This window comes from Bactrocera tryoni, chromosome 2 (genome assembly GCF_016617805.1).
Source record: "Bactrocera tryoni isolate S06 chromosome 2, CSIRO_BtryS06_freeze2, whole genome shotgun sequence".
Lineage (NCBI taxonomy): Eukaryota > Metazoa > Arthropoda > Insecta > Diptera > Tephritidae > Bactrocera > Bactrocera tryoni.
This window is the reverse complement of record NC_052500.1, coordinates 29,184,477-29,207,395: the sequence shown is the minus strand read 5'-3', so window position 1 is coordinate 29,207,395 and position 22,919 is coordinate 29,184,477. Positions and strand designations below refer to the sequence as shown.

Sequence of the window (22,919 nt, the reverse complement as noted above, 5' to 3'; positions counted from 1 at the left end):
TTTTTAAAAACAGTAAAGCGATTTCGACGGTATTTGTTTTTTAATCATCTTTTTTACTAGCGTAGACACCGCTTACGCGATTATAGTCGAGTGGACAGCTGCGCGTCAGTCGTTTCTTCCTTTTGTAAGGTGGCGCCAATTGGAGCTTCCAAGCGAAGCCAGGTCCTTCTCCACCTGGTCTTTCCAAAGGAGTGGAGGTCTTCCTCTTGCTCTGAACTGGAGTGTTTTCGTCCATTCGGACAACATGACCTAGCCAGCGTAGCCGGTGGCATTCAATTCGCTGAACTTTGTCAATGCCGTCGTTTATCTCATACAGCTCATCGTTCCATCGACAGCGGAATTCGCCGTTGCCAATACGCAAAAGACCATAGATTTTCCGCAGAACCTTTCTCTCGAAAACTCGTAACGTCGACTCATCAGATGTTGTCATCGTCGATATAGCAGGACGGGGAGGATGAGTGACTTTTAAATTTAGTATTTGTCAAGAGAGGACTTTCCTTCTCAATTGCCTACTCAGTCCAAAGTAGCACCTGTTGACAAAAGATATTCTGCGTTGGATACTGACATTATTGATGGTGCTCAACTGAAAAAGAGTTTTTTTTCATTACTTTAATATAAAGAAAACCTCAACAGAAAGTAAGTGACTTGGAATTTCAGCTTTTAGTCTTAGAAGACGATGTATCTCCTGGACGGCCAGAGAAATGTGAAAGTGGAAAACTGGAAGCATTACTTTAAGATTGTTGGCAAACTAAGAAAAGCTCGCAGAATCAAGATGTTTAAAAGCAGCAGGGTACATTAAAAAGCAAGGAAATGGAGTGTAATCTAAATTGAAGCCAAGAGACTTTAGTATTGAGCTGTTTAATCGAAGAGACCGAAATTCATTTCGTTGTCTTCCTCGGACTCCGACTTCTCCTTTTTGGCTTTTTCTTTCTTTTCGGCAGAAGCGCCAGCACCAAAAGTTGGAGCAGAGGCAGCAACAGCAACAAACTTGCTGATACCCCTTGATGTTGGCAGCTTCCTTGGAATCCATTCTGATAGTGAAAAATATATCCTATACAAACCTAAACGCAAAAAGCATATGTGAAACCCGGCCAACCGATCAAATCACCGTCACAACTGAATATGCATGACGACAAGATAACGCTCTGTATTTGGTGGGATCGGAATGGCGTGCTCTATTATGAGATTTTAAAACAAGAAAAAACGTTAACTTCGTCTGCACCGAAGCTAATATACCCTTCACAGATTACATTGGTGCCTTAGAAAATAATTTATACCAAATTTCGTAAATATATCTTGTCAAATGTGAAAATTTTCCATACAAGAACTTGATTCCGATCGTTCAATTTATATGGCAGCTATATGTTATAGTGGTCCTATATCGGCCGTTCCGACAAATGAGCAGCTTCTTGAAGAGAAAATGACGTAGGCAAAATTTCAAAAGGATATCTTAAAAACTGAGGGAATAGTTCGTATATATACAGACATACGGACGGACAGACATACGGACGGACAGACAGACGGACATGGCTAAATCGACTCAGCGCAACATACTGATCGTTTATATATATACTTTATAGGGTCTCCGACGCTTCCTTCTGGGTGTTATAAACTTCGTGACAAACTTAATATACCCTGTTCAGGGTATAACAAGGTGAAACAATTAGTGGGGAACAACAACTCTTCAAAATGAATTTACTACTACACACGAGGCAATAATTTTCCTTCATGACAACAATCAAGTATAGAATTCAGCAAATAATACTCTAAGAAGCTATTGTCTGTTACGCAGAGCTAGAGCCAATTGGGAAGGTTGCTGTTTGTTTTTGTTCTTATGGAGTTTATTTTACTCGTATTCACTTGCAATTTCAATTATTCTGAAATAAAAAAAAAATATATTTTCAACAGCGGAAAATTTGTAAAATTATGATTTCCAGCATCATTATTCTCACCATGATAGATTATTTGTGTAAAGAAAGCATAAACTTCTTCTTCGAACCATTCAAAATTTGGTTAGGCAACAGGTAAAAAAGCTACAACAAATTATGCTGTTTACTAAGTGTTCTGTGTTGCTAGACACTGCTTTCCGCTATAAAATATAGCCGCACATACACATATATACATATGAGTATTTTTTCTGCTCGAATGGCCAAAAGAATTTTGGGGTTGGCCAAATGCTTCGCTGATTGATCAAAGGAAAATGGGCACCGCTTTGCTGATGGCTAGAGTGTTAAGGTGTAAAGGGAACATACAATTAATTAATCAAGTGTACTTCTTCGCTCTGAAAAGACATCCGTTGGTAATCAATAAGAAATTTGGCGAAAACTTATATATAATTAAATGCGCCTAGTTTATAGCATAACTACTGTTAGGCAAAAATTTATAGCAAGCTTTTCTTTCCTAGCGTTTAGTAATTTACAATCCGTGCCACAGTTCATTATGTTATTCTGACGCACGAAATTTTGACAACTTTAGGCCGCGTTCTCCATTTTTGGTTGACGACAGAAAGAAATGTTTGATTAAGATATGATAAGCTACTATTCTGTTAGTCAAAAAAGTATGCCTCTCATAATCAATATTGTTAATTTTGTGGAAATATTGTTATACACTGAATTTGGAGTGGAAAAGACGAAGATTTGTTTATATATACTATGCATGTAAATATGAAAAGGGTGATCCATTTCGATGTTCACTACTTTTTTAAAGGAAAAAAACGCAGAATCTTCAAATTTAAAGGAGAATTTTTATTATCATTCCTAAGAACATTCTTTGGCATTTAATTTTTGAAGGTTATCTCTTTCAAATGTCGGCCGCTGCTACGTCTCAGATGGTCCATCCGTTGAGTTCAATTTTTGATAACTCAACTCAACCGACTCAAAACGTGAAATTATCTGTTCACTGAAGTGTTCTCTCAATAAATCCATTGGTTGATGCGATTTGTGTGAAGTGGCGTCGTCTTGTTGAAGCCAAATGTCGCCCAGATTACGAGCTGCAATTTCAGGGATCAAATAGACGGTTAACATGGCGCGATAACGGTCACCATTGACGGTTCCGTTCTCACCGGCATCACTTTTAAAGAAATATCGATCGAAGATTCCGGCCCACAAACGACAACAAAGCTCTTTTTCCTGGATGAAATAGTGCTGCCATTTCTCTTCAGGTTGCTCTTCGTCCCAAATGCGGCAATTTTGCATGTTTACTCATTGATGCAATGGCTGTAGAAAATTTGGCTCGACAATGTCGGACCTTCTTGGAGCTTTTCAAGAGCACATAGAGCGGTATCACTTGGGAAGATTGCGCGATTTCAGTTCTTACACAAGTTGTACTCGTATTTTGTACGCTTTCAATTTAAGACCTCGACGTAAAATGCTTCAAGTCGTTCCATACGTCAGTCCAAGTTGATGCGAACGGCGCAGCATCGACTCTCCACGGTCTTCGTGTACACTCTCAGCTACGTCTGCTAAACTTTCTTCATTGAGTGCTAGACGTGGTCTATTCGGTGGAATATTATCTAACACTGAAACCTGAGCCTCAAGAGGGTGTTGCGAATAGTACCCTCAGTGGGCCGATTAATTTGCTTACCACATATAATTATTTTGGGGGCACATAAAATGATATTCATCGAGATAGTTGACACTTTAAGCCATAAAAGTAGCGTGTTAACCATCGGCTTTTTTTAATATACCAGCTTTGAACTCACTAACTGCGCGCTCGATTAAGGAGTGACTAACTTCACTATCAGCGGCATCGTTACAACTCTTTAAAATCTTTAAAAATAGGCTCCTTCTGCGTCGATGCGACGCTGCCAGCGCAATTTTGGAGGATTGAAGGCGTCACGGAAGGCATTTTCTGGATTAGCTTTGAAAGCTGAGGTGCATGCTGTTTAGGATCCCCTCTGTCGTGTCAAAATGCTTGACATTCACTCGCCGCAATTTCTGGTCGTCAGTAAGCACTTTTGGGACCATTTTCTTGCACACCTTGCGCATGTTCAAATCCAAATTTAACATCTGGGGAATTAAACGAATGCTTAGTTGACGGTATGAGTTCAAAACTTTACGCTCACGAGTCACATTGTCGGTGTTTGTTGACAGAGACCTCTTCCCGGCCCCCCCAAAAGGCCTGGTGCCACCAAAACCCTCAACTTCTAAAGCAACATCTGGGTAAGTCTGCTTGATCATATCAAATGTCTCTGTCTCAGATTTACCCAGTTTCACACATAATTTAATCGCGTACCTCTGCTCTAACGGACGCTGCAATTTCGGCTTGGAAACTCACAGAATCATGTCGCGCGAAAATGTTTGTCCTGACTCTCCAGGTGCTCGGAGAGGTGAGGTGGATCGCTGAGGTACCAAAAAGAATCGGAGCTCCGCAAGAGAACCAGAGATCTTTTTGCTCTGGGTCAGCATTAGGTTTTCCTTAAATATAGGTTCGAACTGTCATTTCTCTATTCTCTATAGCTATTAGTGTTCACGTGGTCAGATTTTTAATTCGTTTGTAGAAGCCATTTGTCTCTACTTCATTTAACACTTTGGATCTCACACCTTAAGCATCCAGTTTCATGTCAGTTGAGTTGAAGTCGGTTGATCATTAAAAATTGCTTCTGTTGTTCATTTTCTGGCTTCCCAGATAACTGATCATAACAGTTCTAGTACGATCCGATCAAGAGGTTAGCACAAGATCGTAATAAATGGAAGAGTCTCATTGTGGCCATAGGATGAATTATATCGTCACCTAAAATCCAAGATAACATAACATCACTTTTCATAAGTTTACAGGCGGAGGAAAAATTATATAATAGAAATCACTCACATTGAAAAATTTGAGGTTTGGTTAGAGAAGGGATATATATGGGTTATCATACACTCATATTGAAACAAAATTTCAGTTTTGGTTATAAAATGGTTATATATTGGTTATTATATCAGACAGCGATTTTCGATTTTTTTTGATGATACGCTGATTTGCGTTTTAGGTGGCGATATGTATGTATATATATTTCGAAATATAATATTGCTGTAATCAGTACCTCAATGTCGATGCTTGAGTAATAAAATCAAGTTTCTCAAAAAAAAAGTGCTATTCTTTACAACGAGGTGACTTTTTCTGTCTGTCTATGTACTTACATATACTATGTAATGGATATAGAGTGAAATAACATGAAGAGATCATAATCTTCATTGATATCAATTAATACACATTTAAATTTTTCTGTATATAACTGTTACTTTACTGCGGATGTTGTTTGCCAATAATGAATACATATTTCCTGAACGATTATATAAACATTTGGCCTTATGCAAAAGATCCATAGGTCTCTAAGTTTCGCGCTCGCATTTTATCTTTACAAATATTTGAGCACATCGAAAGTGAATGTCAACGATTATCAGTGCATTGCACCGCCATTGCTTGGGAGCAGCAGCAATACACGGCTGTAAAAATACACAAGAAATGCTAAAAAGAAGATTTTCCTGCTGCATCGTTGGGTGTGTGCTCTTTGTTAATTTATTTTGTGCCATCTCCTGTGCCAAAATAAAACTGGATGCAGCTGCAAACCGCTTACGAACGCAAATTCCGTTCTTATTTTACACTTATTTACATACATGCATATGCATATGGGCTCGCGTACATTAATATCTCGCTACATGCCAACTGGAGGTGTAAACAAGTTTTTACGCAAAGCGCCCAACTGGGCTGAGCAATAAGAAAGTTGCTTACCAAACCGATCGGTTGGCTGCACAACGTCTTCGTGTCATTGCAGATGGTAATCGTAATCGGACAGGAATCTCAATTGCTTCTGCAATACTTTCACGTGCACTTTTATGGCATTATTATTTGTGCACACTGAGCTATTGCATATATTTGGCGGTTGCGAGGGTGGAGACTTTGGTCAGCTGTATCGAACAAATACATTTTATGGGCATATTCTCGGGAAAAAACTACAAATGATTTGCTGTTTTCATGTCAAAAGTGCAGGTTAATAAACAAAATGCATTGCCAGACTTGATTAATTTGCTACAAATCATTTATGCGCCAATAAAAGTGAGACAGGAAAAAACAAAGAATATGAATAGGAAGACAGTGTAATAATTTAGTCGCGACTTTTACTGTGAATGCAAGATAACTTTTCGCTTACAAAGAGAAAACTGTCTAGAAAAATCAAAGAGCAGAAGCTAGTAAGGTTCATCAACAGCTGATTGGGTTATGTGACATTTCGAAATACTGACTTTGCCAGCAGGTGCTACTTCGGATTGAGTAGGCAACTGAGAAGTAAAGTCTTCTCTCGGCGAACAAAGACCAGACTCTACAAGTCACCCAATATCCCCGTCCTTGTGGTGCAGAGGGATGGATGATGATATCTGATGAGTCCGTGATAAGAGTTTTCTAGGGAAAGGTTCTGCAGTGGATACACTATTGTGTTGTGCGCATTGGTAAAGGCGAATACCGCAGTCGATGGAACAATGAGATATATATATACATATGCCCAAAACATTTGAGCCGAAATCTATAAGTCACTCATCATCCTCGTCATGGCGGCATGGACGATGACAACATCTGGTCAGTCAGCTTTACGAGTTTTTGAGATAAAAGTTCTGCGGAAGATTTATGGTCTTAACTGAACTTAGTCTTATGGCATAACTAAAAATTGTCCAAATCGGACTACAAATCCCCAGATGCCAAATATGTGGACCTCAATACCTATCGCTGCCTCTTTACCGAAAATATTGGCCAATTTGTGGGATATATTATTGAAATACGAAGAAATCCTTGCATCAAAATGGGGAAGATTGGGTCAACACGTCCCTTAGTCCCCTATACCTATTATAAGGGCTTTCATTTATCCGCTTGAATTCATACTTTATATATATACATAGGTCAATTTGTAAGGTTTCTTTATAAAACTCAGAGAGGATCTATTTCAGATAATGATGTGTCATAATACCTAAACCGGTAAATATATAAGATACCTTTACAAAATTAGGTGAACGTATTACAATGGATATACTACAGTTTTATCCGAATACATATGACGTCGATCCACGAATTATTCCAGTTCCAATATACTAGTTATAATGATTATAATGGTTATAATGATAATAACTTTATGTCGGCCAGCGTGAGAATTACTGCTCAACAAATCTGATGAAAAAATTTGCGATTGATGTGCTAAGCGATCTGTGGGATGTTTGAGTTGTCCTGCTTACGAATTTAAGTTCAAACATCATCACGTACAGCTATTTTAGTCATTTTAGTAAATCGTGGTGGTTTGACCCCTAGACCTCTTGACCACAACACAAAAATCCCAGGTGTTAGGAAATTTTTATCAGCATTTTCGGTTTTAGCAACTCAAAATTAATAAGTAACAGTCTCTAACTGTATTAAGCCCTTAATGGAATCAGTCCAGATCTTCTCCATGTCCCAATATACGCGATATAGTGATTTATATCCACTTTGACTTCCCATCTGACTTTAAAGCTTTAATGTCGGTCCATATATGTATGTATGTGATATTTTAATAAAATAAAGTGAACAGTTTTTCTTAAAAATAATAAGTTTTAGCGTCAAATTTGAATGGAATTGGTCTAGATCTTGGTCACAACCGCATATCACTAATATATATACAGATTTCCGACCCTCTGGTTGATGTTTTCCTTATATACCCCATATAGTATTTTACTCACACTTATTATTACCTAAAATACATATCATACACACCTTGGTGCACCTAGAGGTTAAATCATTGCCCTATAGCCCTTCTAGTTCATAACAATACGTAATATGGATGGATGCAGCTAACTCTTAGACCACAAGTTTCTATAAATATTAAAGCAATAATGTGGATTAATTTAAAAATACTGTGGTTGCACACGTTGTCCTTGAGTTACCAAAGCTGGCTCATAAGCAAGGTATTAAAATAAATTCCTCTTATCTTTTCATATGCTGCAATATGTGTATGCACCAAGGAGGGTTCAGATGAAAGCGCGTGCAGCAAAACAATCGATAAAACGAGCACAGCGTCGAAGTGCCAATGTAAATAAATATAAAAATAAAATAACCTAAGCTGATCTCCATCCCGAGTTGCGCATGCACGAGGTTGTATTTATAAATGTAGAATTTTCATGTGAATAAGTAATTTCAAAAAAGATTGACGCACGAAACAGTTCCATCTCCTTCCTTTAAGCATCACAATATTGGTAACTGACGCTGGGGATACACATTGGCTCATACACCGCCTACACGGTTATTACTGAGCCAATTCTCGTCGCTGTTTGGCGCCAATTGGAGATCCCAAGTGTAACCAGGTCCCTCTCCACCTGGTCGTTCCATCGGACTGGAGGTCTTCCTCTACCTCTCTTTCCCTCGTCGAGTACTACGTTGACTACTTTCGGAGCTGAAATGCTTTCATCTCATAATTTGCTGAACTATGTCAATGTCGTCGTATAACTCATATAGCTCATCATTCCATCGCTACGGTATTCGCCGTTGCTAATGCTAAAAGTATCATAAGTCTTCCGCAGAATCTTCCACTCGAAAACTCGTAACGCCGTCAGATGTTGTCAACGTCCATTCCTCTAGCTCATATAACAGGACAGGAAGATGCGTGATTTGTAGAGTTTGGCCTTTGTCGAGAGAAGACTTTACTGCTCAATTTCCTCAGTCCGACAGGTGCTACTGTTGGCAAGAGTTATTCTGCGTTGGATTTCAAGGCTCCGCTGTTGTTGCTGTTAAAGCTGGTTCTAAGATAGACTAAATTAACTACGACTTCCAAGTTATGACTGTCAACACTGACAAGGCAGCCAAGTAACCAATGCGACGACTGTTTGTTTGATGACAATCTGGAGAAAGCAGAACTAGCGGCGCGGTTGTTGAGGCCAATGGTGTCACGCAAGCAGCTTACACCCTTATAGAACATTGTATCTTCTCTATTCAGCACGAATTATTTTCTCCCAATTCAAGAAGTCGATAGGGAGTAGCATTGTGGAATGCCTAAGAGAGGTCCTTCCCGATCCTGCCGGAGCTTTTGGTATTCCTCAACATCAGTTTACACAGCCGTATTAGTTTTGCGAGGAAACCAAATTTAGACACAGCAGCAGCTCCTTTTCGTGCTATCAAAAACGGTTTTGAAATGAACTTTAAAATACTTACTACCAAACTCAAAACTTGTTTACGACGAACCAAGAAGGTTAATTCTTGTGATTGGATTCCTTACTTTCTTAGTATTTACTTTCATTCTTATTTACTGACTAAACTAAATTTTTAAAATTATTTTGTTCATAATTTTTGCGAAATCTCAAATTAAAATTAAACTAACATAATGTGAACACGGTCATATTACATTTTTTTTATTTATGTTATTATATTTTTGTTATAAATTTGAAGTAATTAAAATAACGTAAACAAAATCTTGCCTTTCCGTTTTTTGCTTTGACATATTGTCTTAGGAGTAACGCTATGAACACATAAAGAGCGACAGACTCCAAGCGACATCTGTCAAATATTGAAATACACACCTTCTTGTGGGCAGCAGCACAACTACATAACTGTGTCCATAAGAACATGTGTATTTTAATATTTGACAGATGTCGCTTGCAGTCTGTCGCGCTCTATTTGTTCAGAGCGTAACGGTAGCATTAACAGTTTTTTTTTTTTATTTAATTATATTTTTAACTCCATAATATACATTCACATAATCTTGTATACAATGTACATATGTATGTATAAACAAGAATTATACTGCATTTCCAGTATCACTTAACACGCTTGCGGTTGCCACACAACCTTTTAGTGCTAGCAATCCTGGTATGTAAGTTTTCTCATTTACTCTTTTGTTTCTACTTCCATGCCGTCGTTCACGCTAGGCATGTCCTCCAGTGTGATTTCTGTCAATTCTTGTTCTTCCTCGATATCGCTGCCCTCCATGGCATCGACTAATGTCACACTTTCTAATTTGCTGGCGCTCGACTTCATTGCTAACTTTTGCTCTTTAACTTTTGGCATGCCCACGGTGACAATAGCAGCCGCCGATGTAGCACTTCCAATCGCCGGTTGTGCGCTAGCGCCTGCAGTTGTAGAAGTAATTGTAGCGCTTGTCTCTTTCAATCGCTCACCAAACATTGGGTTGTCGAAGGCGCGCTCTCTCACTTGACCGCTTTCGGCATCGTAGCCCATCGTAGGGCCATCCGGCACATCGGCGTCGGCACCACCAGCTGTCGCATTTTCAAAACGGGCAAACATGACAGTTGAACGGAGTAAGAATGCACGCCAACGGTTCGGATCATAGATCCACTGTGGCACATGATGCAGATAGCGATGGTCTGGCGCATATTGCGCGAACATGACTAAAGCCACCACAGACACAAATGCTAGACAAAGAATGATCAGTAAGATGGAACCGAATGTAATATTCGGGTTGTAGGGACGCCCAGATGCGATCATTTCTAGTTGATGTGGCCCCTCAAAGAGTTTTGACCAATCGGTTGTGGCATTTAAGCGTTCCATAAAGCGCACACTCTTCTCACTATAACCATCGCGATCGACGATTATTGCCTGCAGGTAATTTCCTGTACGTATAATTGATGAGGAATACCAAATCTGCACGTAGTTGATGTGGTAATCCAAATCTGCGGTGAGTTCCTGCCCCTTAATAGCGTCAGCAATCACTTTGCGTAATTTATTCAAATTTCCCTCGCTACAGTACTCCATGGAGAATCGTAATACAGAGCCGCAAATCGGACAGCAACTATCGAGGGGCGTTACCGGCACTAAACAGTGCGGTCGTTCGCAAGTTTCAATAACATTCTGACAGACCGGTGAAGTGAAGTACGCATCCAGTTGGCAGCCGCAGATATCATGATGATAATACTGCACCATTGTGTCCAAACTATTCTTGAAAAGCAGCTGCCCAATATCAGTGTGTATTAAATAATTCAAATAGTCGCTGGATATGAGCGAACCCGCCAAATTCAAATGACCCATCCTTAAGTAAGCAGTGTTCTGCAAATCAACCGAAAGCTGTCCTGTCCGTTGCATCACCACCGTCTCATTAGCACAAGGTATGCGCTCCAAATGCGGAATTGCTGTATTCTGTGCATGTGCTGTGGTGCTAATCCAACTACTGGGATCGTACCATTTCTTTGTTGTGGGCATTTTCAAATAGGCACGGCGACTGCGCCCGTTTTCGCATTCTCGCTGCTGCAATTCACCGCCTAATGTTATGGTGGACTCGGGGCTAAACAAAATGGCACCGTCACGCGGCAACACCAATCCGCTGATATCGACTTTGGTCGGAAGTGGAAGCACGGCTGGATATGTTTCGGGGAAAATTACTTCCTCGAGTGCACAAGGCAGATAACCAGATTCCCAGGCATCAGCATTATCGAAACCAGGATTCCCCAGCAGCCGTTTATTACTGCTGCTCTGAGAAATGGTCAGCAGCAGCGTAAATAATTTTAAAATTATTTCTTCTGTCATTTAGATGAAAGCACTTTGAAACGAGGGCTGAAACTAAAGTGAATGAGTAGAAGAAGGCTAATCGTGTGCATATTGCCACTAAAAGGGGCGTATGAAAAAAGTGACACACAGCTGATAAAAGCATATATTGGTGTTCTAAAAAGTGATAAATATTCATTTGTTTATATATGCTAGTATCTTAATATACATGGGTATAGTTATATATGTATAAGTCGCAAACCCATCTGTAGTCTTTTGCATATCTTTGTGATTGTTTTCAGTTTTTTTTTATACCCTGAACAGGATATATAAAGTAACACTCAAAAGGAAAAATCGGAGACCTTAGAAAATTACCAGCGTGACGAGCTAAGTTTAGCCATGCCCGCCTGTATGTACTCGAACTAGTTCCTCGGTTTTTGAAATATCGATCTGAAATTGTGCGTGCTTTTTGTCCCAGAAGCTGCTCATTTAGCGCAGATATCGGATCACTAAACGATCAAAATCAAGTTCTTGTGTGGAAAACTTATTTATTTAAGAATATATACGAAATGTGACATGGATTATGAACTATAGGAACCATACGATTTCATTAATTTGCTCTTAACATGTCTGTTTCCGGCACATAAAATTGCTTGTGCCAAACAGTTTGCAAGCCTATGTGTGCTGCCCAAGTGTGCTATGCAACGCTTGATTGCCACTGTAGCAGCCTCTGCTACAAAGCTGTCACTTATTTTCACATTGCTTGTTTTGCTCCGCATCAGAGAATTTATAAAGTTCTCTGCTTTGTCTATTGACTTCTCGCATTATACATTTCATTGATTATTTTTGTGTGCACCGACACGGTTTAGTGGACGCGGATTTATTGGTTGTTGTTTATTGAAAGCGCTAGTAACGCTATTAATTGAATGAGTGCTTGTGATATTGCGGCGTAAAGGTGCACACCAGTACAGAAAGCAATATACGTTTTTAATCACCAATAAAAAAATATCGCGCAAAAATGGTTAAAAATAAGTCGGCTACCGTGCACGCTGCTGATGCCTTGAATTTGGGAGTTTATAAAGCGTTACGTATTTTAGTACATTTAACGGCGGCGGTGCAGTTCGCGTATGGAATCTACTATGATTGGAACTATGTAGAGTTTCCCGAGTCGATGCGCCATCCTTTCGGAGGAAAATTCAAATATCTAACATTTCTTGACGCGGTAATTTAACAATAAATATTCAGTTCAAATAAATACATTGCAACTATTATAGAGTAATTGTGGTAATGTTTTAAAAATGCAATACAGTATAATGCTGTTATCTTATCTACATACATATGTATGTAATTTTTTCATAAAAAGAAAGAACTGAACGAGTTAGCTAGTGAATGAGCAGGCAGCATAAACTTGGACATAGATTATGATACGATTTGAGCGTTTCTCTGTTAGTGCGTTTAAGTAGTGGGTATTATTAAAAAACCATCGTAATAAAAATAATTGTTAAAGGGCGATTAGGGTTAATTCGTGTAAAACAGGCCTATTTTTATGTTTTTTTTAAGAAAAAATTAAAAACTATTTTTAAAATCAATAATAACATTGTGATATGGCATTTAAAGAATCTTCGTTAAATTGTCATGGAGAAATATTAAAAAATACGACAATCACAGCAATTACTTTGAAGCGTCTCGGGGAAAAAGACTGAATTGCGTTGCCCCTCATAACTATTATTGTTATTATATCAGCTGAGTGTCCAGGTAACACTTGAGGGGGTTGTCGAAATTTAAATTTTTTTTGTAAAATGAAAAATACCTACAAATATTCCTAAATTCTTAAGCATTCATTTAAGACTAAAAAAAAAAATAAAAACCAAACTCCCCCTAAATGCATTACAACAACAAGATGTTAACTCAAATAGAATATTATACTATAAAGTACTATATAGAAAAGAAAACCTTGTACGTAGCTTATTAAAAGTGACATGATTATCAGGGTGTTGTAATAAAATTGGAATGTGTATTTCTGATGAAGTTTGCTCGGGTATAATCGGGTTAAAGTATATAAATTCGTTGGCTTCAGTTTCTATTGGCAATATTTCTACTTTTTCTTAAGATTAACCTGCTGAGTGATGACTTGCATATATATATACATATCTGCATAAGTACAAACTTATGCATATGTAAACATACATATATACATACATACATGGCAGAAATAAAATTGCAAATCATTTAAAAACAGTTGAAATGGAAATGAATTATGATGATAAGAATATCGTTAATCTAATCTGATTTCATTCTTAATCACGGTTATTTTTCAGTTTGGCTACATTTTATAATTTTCAATATTTTTTTTGATTTTTTTTCAATATTTCTTTATTTATTGGATCTAAACTTTCAATACGAATTTCTTTTTTTCGGATTTTTTTGGTTGCACTGTGTTTAAGTACAAAAAAAAAAATTGAACTTTAAATCAAATTAGTGTATTTGTGTACTAAATACTCATAATTAATAATATAATTAAATAACAAAACCTAATTTCCGCTAAATATGCAAATACTGCGGATATCCAAGGTTCAATAAGTCGTAAAATATTGTTGCTTACTGCACTAACGCACATGAATATATGTATTTGTTGTTGCAACAAAAAATCGTCGTTTTTTCGCTCACCATTAATTTCCTTTAATTTGCTTTTTCAGATCATCCAAACAATATACTACGTTATATCCCTAATAAATGATTTTGTGGGAACCAACGAAGTGGCGCCAAAACGTACACCCACCATACGCAAAGTCAAGGACTACCTAATGTCAGCTTTTGCCTTCCCAGTGGCGTTGAATGTGGGCATCACATTTTGGACGCTGTATGCAATTGACCGCGAATTAGTCTTACCCCGCGTGTTGGATCCCGTGTTTCCAAGGTGATTATATAAACATAAGTACTTGTATATATATTTCAAGTTGGAATTCCATTCAATCGATGTGTAACTAACAAATTTCAAATACAACTAATTTTTTAAGGCACATATAATAATTTCCGTATACATATTTAATTGTATCTAACACACGTATTATCTTCACAGTTGGCTAAATCATGTTTTGCACACCAATGTCGTGGTATTTATGGTACTGGAACTTTTCACTTCATTCCGCGCCTATCCGAAACGCAGCAGGGGCTTAGCCGGCCTCTCAGCATTCACCGTCAGCTATCTCATTTGGTTGCACGTTGTCAAGCATTATTCCGGCTTTTGGGTCTATCCGGTACTTGAGGTGCTGCAGCTACCGCAACGCATTATCTTCTTTGCTGCTGTAGTCGCATTTACATTATGTTTGTATCTGTTTGGCGAATTCATGAATAACATTGTTTGGGAAAAGGAACTGAAGCTGGCGCAACGCAAAGTCAAATAAATGACGCTTCAACGCGAATATTTCTTAAAATATTTTATTTGAACGCTTTGAACCGATTTGAGCTGCCATATCTACACATGAGCAGTCGTGAAACAACTGGAGTAGAGAAAATCCATTTAGAAAATATAAACAAAACAAATTTCTTATGATATTTTAAACTTAAAGCTTTGCATGAATATTTCTAAAAATGTATTTAGTATATGCTGGTTTGTATATGACCAAAAAATCAATTCTTACCAAAATAAATTATATTGTATGTAGTCAATTCCTTTAAATTTATTAAAAACTTGAAGTGCATATTTACTAAATATATTATTCACTGTTGAACTCAGCTGATGCAGCAATTAAAATTAAATATACTTATATTTATAGGCATTATAAATAACATTCTTTAATTAGATTATTCAAATCATTTGAATTAAATTGCACCAGAGTCGGTGCGAGTGAACTCGAATCAATATGCAGGAAGATATTAAGGCACTTGCACACTCATATCAGCGCACTGGAGTTCGTTTTAAAATTGTTATTCTATAAACTAAAAGTAATTAAAACAATCTGATGAAAATATAATAAATTCATTTAAGTATAGAAAAGTTGTACTGTTATTGATTGTTTAAGGAAAACAGCTGAAAACAAAAAAAGGATACGATTGGACGATGTAAAAAAAAAAAACAAGAAAAACCTTAACTTTGAACCCTTACCAAATACGGACAATTTGTATGACAGCTTTATGCTGTAGTCCTGCCTTAAATAATATACTTTGCGAAATTCCGTGATGATATTTTGTCAAATAAAATTTTCCATACCAGGGCAATAGTTTGATCGTTCAGTTTTTATAGCATATAGTTATACGCTAGTTTGATAGCGACAGTTCCGACAAATGAGCAAAACTGAGGCTCAGACGAACATAAATCGACTCAGCACGTAACGCTGATAATTTATATACACACATATGTATGTACATATTCGTATATATAATTGGGTACCCGACTTTTCCCTCTGGGTCTTACAAATTACGTGATTACATGACAAACTTAATATACCTTGTTCAGCTATAATAATTAACTTTTATTTACTATAAAAACTTGTTTAATACTAACGAAACAGAGTGGAAAGAGACTTAGGAAGCGCGAAAGGTAAGTAACGTGAAAGTTAAAAACAAATCTGTCACTTGGGAAAAATTAGATTGTTCTACTCCCATGAGCGTACAAATGTAGCGGACATATTTATACGTATATGTATGTATGTAACTGCGATTTTTAAATTTCTATTATTTGCTACTTGAACTTATTTGAGATTGGGTATAGTTTTTTTAAGTGCAGCACTAAATTTGCTTGAATGGCTTATTATAGCACTTTTTATCCCTACACAAATAATTTATTCTTAGTTTTCATTTACAATCAAATTTTATACAAAAGTGCTTATGCTCGTTTTGTAACCGGCAAGTAAAACCTAAAACAAAATTCTACCATCTCATTGAATGTTCTCTTCCGTGACGTATTACTAACACTTCACTAAGTAATTTGTATGCTCAGAAACGTGAATGTGTGTTATCTCTTAAACAGTTTGGGAACAAATGTAAACGAAAGTGACAAAATTTGGAAAGATGTGAAAGTGTCGGAGAATACTATATAGTAGTTGCCAAGTGGCAGGTAATAAAACATTACCTGCAGTATTGGAGTGTGTGTTGTTTGGAAATTGAAAAATTACTACCAAAGATGACAAAAAGTAAGAAACGACTAAAGGAAGAGCTGGAGGCGAAAGCACAGGCCACTGTTGTTGAAGAACGTCTAACAACGACAAATGACGCTTATACACAGGTTCATTTAAAGAAATGTTTAGAAAATGTTTATGATTGCAACTACTCCGTTTACTCAATTCATATTTATTTGCAGGGTGCCTTCTGTTACCTCCGCTTGCTCACACACACTATCGGATTACTGCAATTTGCCTATGGCATCTACTACCATTGGTTCAATGTGCATTGGCCGCAGCACTTGCAGGATGAAGAAGAGTTGAAAACGCGTTGGGGTGGCAAATTTAAATATCTCACATTTCTCGATGTGGTTTGTATTCTATAGATTGGAAGTTTTAATTTGCATATGTATGTATGTAATTATCCTCGTCGTTCTGTAGATATTGCAAGCTCTTTATCATCTAGTGGCGCTACTTAATGATATTATTGGTTCTAATGCAGTTGGGCCTCCACATACAATGCCTGGAATCCGTAAATTTCGAGATTATATGTTTGCTGCATGGGCTTTTCCCATCGCACATAATGTGTGCATCTCTTTTTGGGTTATATACGCTTACGATCGAGAACTTATCTTCCCATCAGCGCTAGATGCAATTTTCCCAAAGTAAATTTTATGTGTTCTAATTTTGTAATTTGTATTTAAACACATGTCATACTTGTAATCTCCTTCTCTAGCTGGCTCAATCATATCGTTCACACCAATGTGGCTATGCTCGGCATACTCGATATGTTTACTTGCTTCCGCCAGTACCCCAGTCGTGCAGCCGGCCTCACTGGCACTATTGCATTTATGGTGCTTTACCTTATTTGGATGCACATTGTACGTTTCTTTTCGGGTCATTGGGTATATCCACTGCTGGAAGTTCTTAATTTACCTATGCGCTATTTTATGCTCAGCGCCTTGTTAGCTTTTACTGTGTGCTGCTATTTCCTTGGTGAATTGCTGAACAATACTATTTGGAGTCCAGAGTTACGTTTGCTGAAAATAAAAAGCGCTAAGAGCGAGTAAATGGAATTCATAAGCAACTGCGGAAGCTGCACATCTGTTAAAAACAACAACAACAACAATGCATACAGTTTTACCACTGCAAAATCTAGCTTTAAACAACGAAAGTGTTGATGTATTATGATTTGAGTACTTTTATATAGTACCGTTATCATGTACATATGTATCATTTTTATTGACAATTTTGACAATGTATAATTTCATAAATACAATAGAATTCTACGTTTAAAAATGTTCAAAAATTCTTAAGGCACTAATAACTATTTCTATATTTGAGCTTTTCTCGTTGTTTTCATGCAGTAAATTAAATGTATAGAAAAATTTATAAAAATATTTTCTGTATTTTCACTTACTTTAATTACAAAATTAGTACTTTTATAATATAAAAGTAGAATTACAGTCTATATTACAAAAAAGGTATGTATAAATATATGCTTAAATCATATCAAGTCAGTACAGAAGATTTATAGTATATGAGTATATTATAAAAATCCATAAATACATATAAATGCAATATTCGTGATTTCGGGTTCAAAATGAGTATTTTTCAGATAATATTTTCGTTATATGAAAACATGCGAAACGAAGCGTACTTTTGGTAAATCAAAGAATTACCAATTTAAAAAACTATAACTGCTTAAACGGTACTCGTTAATTACATAAATTAAAAAAACAAAAAAAAGGGTAACTTCGGAGGCACCGAAGTTATTATATGCTTCACAAATACAAACAAATTTGATTTTGATCGGTTCATTTGTATGCATCCGAGTTTCGTGAAGACATCTTGTCAAATACAAAAGTTTTTCATACAACGACTAGATCTCCAAAGTTTTGTTTTTGGTGCGCCTAATTTCGTAGCGAACTTAATATACTCAGCTATAAAAATGCAACTAAAAATATATAAACGCATTAAACATTAAGCACTAACTTGTATACTTAGTGCTACTAAACACTTTGCTTTACATTAACCGCTGCTGCACACTTAACTTTCGCTAACAATGACCTTATGCGAGTTTCTTAATTACTAATTTCAACTCCTTGAGATTCTATTTTTATTTACTTCGATGGCAGCAACAATAACTTCAACTTTTCGGATTCGCTTAAGAGTGTTGTTTCCCTGTGCTTGTTATTGTTGTTGCGCAACAATGTATTCATTTCGGTGGCGTCGATGGCTTCGTTAGCATAATCATTTTTCTGTTTCGCGCTCTTCGCATTTAATTGCCGCATTGCCAACTTCAATTCGTCTTCGTCATAGGAAGATAAATTGTGCGTTGCAATTTCGAAGGCATTCGCTTGTATGCCCACATCACAGCTCGTTTTGCTGTTACGCGAGTGCGGCTTGCCTGTAGAGTGCGCCGAATAGGAGCTGTGCAATGTCAAACCGAGCGGTAAGTCGAGTTCGGAGGAAGTGCACGAAGAGGTGATGGAATCACCAATTTCAACGATACCATCACCATTGAGATCACGTGTTAAATGCAAATTCAAATCAGATATATTCAGCGGATCCTCCTCGTCGTTGCTGTGGTTGTGTAATACCGCGGTTGCGGCAACATTCGAGCGCATTGAACTGTGCTTTCTGCTCTTGTTGCTGCGCTGTGAGCGACGATTGTTGCTGTTAGCAAGCATGGTGGCAGCCGAGCATGTTGCAGCGGTCGCAGTGTTGGTCGCTTGTGATTTACGTGAATTTCGGCTACGTGTAGAGTTGCGTGAATTGCGGTTACCGGTCGATTCATTCGATTTTTGCATATTCTTTAAGAGATTCTCTAAAGCGATTTGTTTCTTCACATTGCGTTCGCTTTTTTCAGCGTTTATTTCTTCGATATGCGCACCTGCATGTGCATGAACCACATTGTTTTCGTCATTATAGTTGGAATCGTCACTTAGGTCCTGTTTAAGCAGTACATCTAAGCGAGAATCTTGTATTTTGAAGGAAGCATGTGAATTTTCCTCCTCGGAAGAGCTGCTTAAGCCTTGCTGCTGCAGGAAAGGCATAAGCAATTGACCGTTTTTGGCCAAAAATTCACTGATATCGGCCGGGTCCAAACCTGTGAAGTAACAAAGTATATGCCGTTATGTTGTAACGTATTATTTTTGTATAAACTATTTGTGTGTGTATTTACCAGCATTCGCGCTGCGTCGCTTCATCATTTTGCCCCCGTGCGTATGGTGTTTCTTTGTACTTTGCTGTGCAAAGAGGCCGACCTTGTGACTGACATTTGGATATGTGGTCTTTTTTAAAGCAATGACCTGCGACTCTATGGAGGTACTGCTTTCCCGTCGTCCACTATATTTACGCCCAGTTGTGGCTGCCGATATAAAGTCACGACGTTTATGCGTACGCTTATTGGTAGCAGTTGCATGTTTACTACTGTGATGATGATGATGGCCATTGCGTGTGCGTGAGGCGACTTTTGTTTTCATTTCGGCGATTTTTACTGACACCTAAATATTTAGATGTAAAAAATTACCCAAAAGCACATGGTAGGTTACTTAAGTGTTGACAGCAGTTACCTGAGAGTCGACAGAATTGCGTCGTGATTCTACGGAAACATGTCGTACACTAAAACTGATCTCCGAGTCCACGGAGTTTTTGCGTGGGCCTTGACTGGATGAGTTTGTGGTGCCCGCACCGGTGAGTGCCATCCGGCGTTTCACAAATTGTGGCAAATAATTCGCCCATGTTGAACTGATTTCATTGGTTTCAGATGAGTTTAAATCATTTACATCAAAATTCAAACCTACAGGGTCGGTGTGCGTGTTGTAAAGTGTTATGGATAGCCTACCCTTATCCTCGAACTCTTTGCGTTTTGCCCAAGTTTGAGCGATCACCTTGTGTTTTGGCATTTTTATTTCCTCCACAACTTCCTTACCGCATTTCCTAAATACGTAAACAAATTGATTTAAAACGATTTTAATAGCAAATTTATGAAATACTTACTTTCTTATGTAACGACGCCAGGTGTCAAGCGACGATGGTGTCCAGCACCAAGTAGACATGACAATTCCCGAGCCAAACAGGCAGATCAAATGCAGCTGCAGCAACGCAATGCTAGGACGATTTTCGATTCGGCACTTTTCCTCGGTTGCAATTCGACAACTGAAATTGTGAAAGTGTATAAGTTTCCAGTCTACAAATTACACCATATTTTACTTACACTATGAATTTTCCGAGACTTTCAGCCCATTCGCGTGAATGCTTAAACTCGTTTACATGACATGCGATGGCTGCTAATATGAAAATGAGTGTAAATATCGAACACACACCCATTCTTACAATGATCAGATGTATCTTATTGCTTGCCGATGTGGATTTAATATCGTTGGCAAAATGCTTCAGCCCAAATAGCATTATCATGCCGCGTGTAACGAAATAGCCACCAACCAAAATAACGCCACACAAAGGGCCCAGCAATAAGGCCGCACGCATGGGATGATTTAGGTAACCAACAAAGCAAATGCCAACCGTACTGTTGCCATCTACTTCGCTCAGTGCCATTGTGGTAATGGTTAGCACTAGCGGCAGTGACCACGCAACCAAATGGAAATATGAACCTTTCTTATCAATGCGATCTTGGACGTTGCCCACTGCACGCAGATGCCAAGTGTAGGTGAGGAAAACAAACCAAACCATGGCTGCGGTAAGAAAGTAGTAGACAAGTACAAATACAACAATGCAGGATAGATTTTCACCGGCAGTAGGCTCTGAATGTCGCAGCGTGCCATCTTTGCGACAAACGATGTCCTCACGTGAACCGGGTGTGAATTGTGCCAGCCAACTAAGGTGTAAAATTATAATTTAGAGTAAGTTTCTATTTCTATTTTAGGTACTCACCCCAAACAGGAAATCATGAAGCATAAATTTATGTAAAACACAATCAGAGCTGGGTACTTATTAGCATTCTCCCAATCGATAATAAAAGTGGCTACAACAAACAAATTAGCTAAGAAACATAGTGTGCCCAGCCAGCTGATCAATTTGTGAATTTGTCGGTGTTCATCATCTGTATATAAAGGATCTTTGCATTGTACACCGCAACCTTCAATGCCGGGATAGTAACTGCTGCTGGAATCGGCTGGCACCAGTGGTGGCAAACAGCTACCTGTTGCATTGAATTTCATATCCTGCACATCGTTGGTACATTTAGGTGGAAACAAAGTCTCATTGCAACGTAGGAATTCGGGGAAATACGAGGTATTGTAGAGTATGCGACATGGTTCCCATGTTTTGCGACACATTTCCACAGAGGGTAGGTAAACCATATCCTTGCCATTTATCTGTTCACATTTTGGCATAAACACAGAGCAGAGAAAAGGCTATGCGAAATATTGTGGATTAAATTTAGTATTTTTATAAATGAGGTGATGTGTACTTACTTGTATTACGGCCCAACATTTCGGTACATTTCTAAGCGCACGATAACTACTTAAATGCTTTAACATTTGATCTTGGTTTTGGTAGTCGGTGAGATCTAAACTGGTCAAACTATATGTAATGTTAGCTCCAAAACATGTGCTGTTTACGAGCCGCTCGCAACGACCATGACGCACACACTGTGTGTGTTGCATATCCAGGCCACGCCCGTCGAACCAAGGCTTATTGTCACGATTCTTCTTACCATTAATTCGATAATTTATTGTACCATTTATGGGCTCCAAATCGGTTTGTATAGTGGTGGGGGATGTGTATGTCGTAGCAATTGTGTTAGCGTTCCGTGAAGAGACATCTCCTAGCGTTCTAGATAGATGAATATAAACGCATAGCAACAAAAAGAAACTTAACTGCGTTTTACTCCACTTGTCCATGGTACAATATTGTCTTGCCTTCCTAGAACAATGGCAAACTTTGTTGTTGAGTTATACCATATAAAATATCATCAAAACTTACTCACTTCGGTGCAAGCAATTTAATAAAGAATTCGCATAAACAAAAGGCACTTTATTGAAATTCACGTAACATTTTAATTCATATTATAAAAGACGTGCACTCAATATTAAATTAAACACAAATTCGAAACAAAACAAAACTCAACTCAGACCGCGGAAACAAACGGTTAGAAAATAAATGCCAGGTAAGATTGCAATGGACCACCCGGGATGCGAAAGAGAGAACAAAAACTAAAACAAAATAAGATATAAGAGAATGCAAAATGGAGATGCCATACCGATACAGTGCTGACGTAGCCATATCAATTGTTCATTATTACGAAAATATATTCGCGAAAGAATATTCGTTCACTCATTTTCCATTTGAGAGTTTAAACATGTGAAAAGAAAATTTATAAGCAAGATAAAGTTGTTTACCAACAAAATATTCGAATTTTAATCC

General features: G+C 37.8%; 4 protein-coding genes and 1 long non-coding RNA gene across 11 annotated transcripts in view; 2 read left to right on the top strand and 3 right to left on the bottom strand.

The window, feature by feature from the left end:
- Window positions 1-15,096, top strand: part of LOC120769535 (androgen-induced gene 1 protein) — a 25,722-nt gene extending 10,626 nt beyond the window's left edge. For 4 of the 5 annotated variants that reach the window (XM_040096577.1, XM_040096578.1, XM_040096579.1 and 1 more), the window contains exons 3-4: window positions 14,124-14,344; window positions 14,507-15,096. In XM_040096577.1, the coding sequence (XP_039952511.1) occupies window positions 14,124-14,344; window positions 14,507-14,831 (546 nt within the window). In that variant the 3' untranslated portion in view covers window positions 14,832-15,096. Of the gene's footprint in view, window positions 1-12,255; window positions 12,650-14,123; window positions 14,345-14,506 lie in introns of those variants that run through there. The other variant, XM_040096576.1, reaches the window with a different exon arrangement.
- Window positions 9,709-11,564, bottom strand: LOC120769533 (protein amnionless). The gene has a single exon (XM_040096573.1). It carries the CDS (start codon window positions 11,467-11,469, stop codon window positions 9,817-9,819), a length of 1,653 nt encoding a protein of 550 aa, XP_039952507.1. The 5' UTR covers window positions 11,470-11,564; the 3' UTR covers window positions 9,709-9,816.
- On the bottom strand, window positions 15,072-16,381 carry LOC120769536. The gene is made up of 2 exons (XR_005704849.1): window positions 15,533-16,381; window positions 15,072-15,457 (listed from the first exon to the last, which is right to left on the bottom strand). It is a non-coding gene; the product is annotated as an uncharacterized LOC120769536 (long non-coding RNA).
- On the top strand, window positions 16,381-17,787 carry LOC120769534 (androgen-induced gene 1 protein). The gene is made up of 4 exons (XM_040096575.1): window positions 16,381-16,651; window positions 16,727-16,897; window positions 16,968-17,191; window positions 17,263-17,787. Exons 1-4 carry the CDS (start codon window positions 16,550-16,552, stop codon window positions 17,594-17,596), a joined length of 831 nt encoding a protein of 276 aa, XP_039952509.1. The 5' UTR covers window positions 16,381-16,549; the 3' UTR covers window positions 17,597-17,787.
- On the bottom strand, window positions 17,704-22,919 carry LOC120769531 (protein smoothened). 3 transcript variants are annotated; one of them, XM_040096571.1, is made up of 8 exons: window positions 22,479-22,919; window positions 21,968-22,418; window positions 21,426-21,907; window positions 20,749-21,369; window positions 20,532-20,690; window positions 20,105-20,471; window positions 19,714-20,035; window positions 17,704-19,638 (listed from the first exon to the last, which is right to left on the bottom strand). In XM_040096571.1, exons 2-8 carry the CDS (start codon window positions 22,394-22,396, stop codon window positions 18,650-18,652), a joined length of 3,369 nt encoding a protein of 1,122 aa, XP_039952505.1. In that variant the 5' UTR covers window positions 22,397-22,418; window positions 22,479-22,919; the 3' UTR covers window positions 17,704-18,649. The 3 variants fall into 3 exon arrangements, with proteins under 3 accessions (XP_039952505.1, XP_039952506.1, XP_039952504.1); XM_040096572.1 differs by having other exon boundaries at window positions 21,968-22,414; window positions 22,483-22,919; XM_040096570.1 differs by having other exon boundaries at window positions 22,483-22,918.

Coding starts and splice junctions, on each gene's coding strand:
- LOC120769533 (XM_040096573.1), bottom strand. CDS start 11,469: ATGACAGAAGAAATAATTTTAAAATTATTTACGCTGCTGCTGACCATT.
- LOC120769531 (XM_040096571.1), bottom strand. CDS start 22,396: ATGGACAAGTGGAGTAAAACGCAGTTAAGTTTCTTTTTGTTGCTATGC. Junction 20,691..20,748: donor AGTCTCGGAAAATTCATAGT/GTAAGTAAAATA, acceptor TCACAATTTCAG/TTGTCGAATTGCAACCGAGG. Junction 19,639..19,713: donor GCGACGCAGCGCGAATGCTG/GTAAATACACAC, acceptor GTTACTTCACAG/GTTTGGACCCGGCCGATATC.
- LOC120769534 (XM_040096575.1), top strand. CDS start 16,550: ATGACAAAAAGTAAGAAACGACTAAAGGAAGAGCTGGAGGCGAAAGCA. Junction 16,652..16,726: donor CAAATGACGCTTATACACAG/GTTCATTTAAAG, acceptor ATTTATTTGCAG/GGTGCCTTCTGTTACCTCCG. Junction 17,192..17,262: donor CTAGATGCAATTTTCCCAAA/GTAAATTTTATG, acceptor CTCCTTCTCTAG/CTGGCTCAATCATATCGTTC.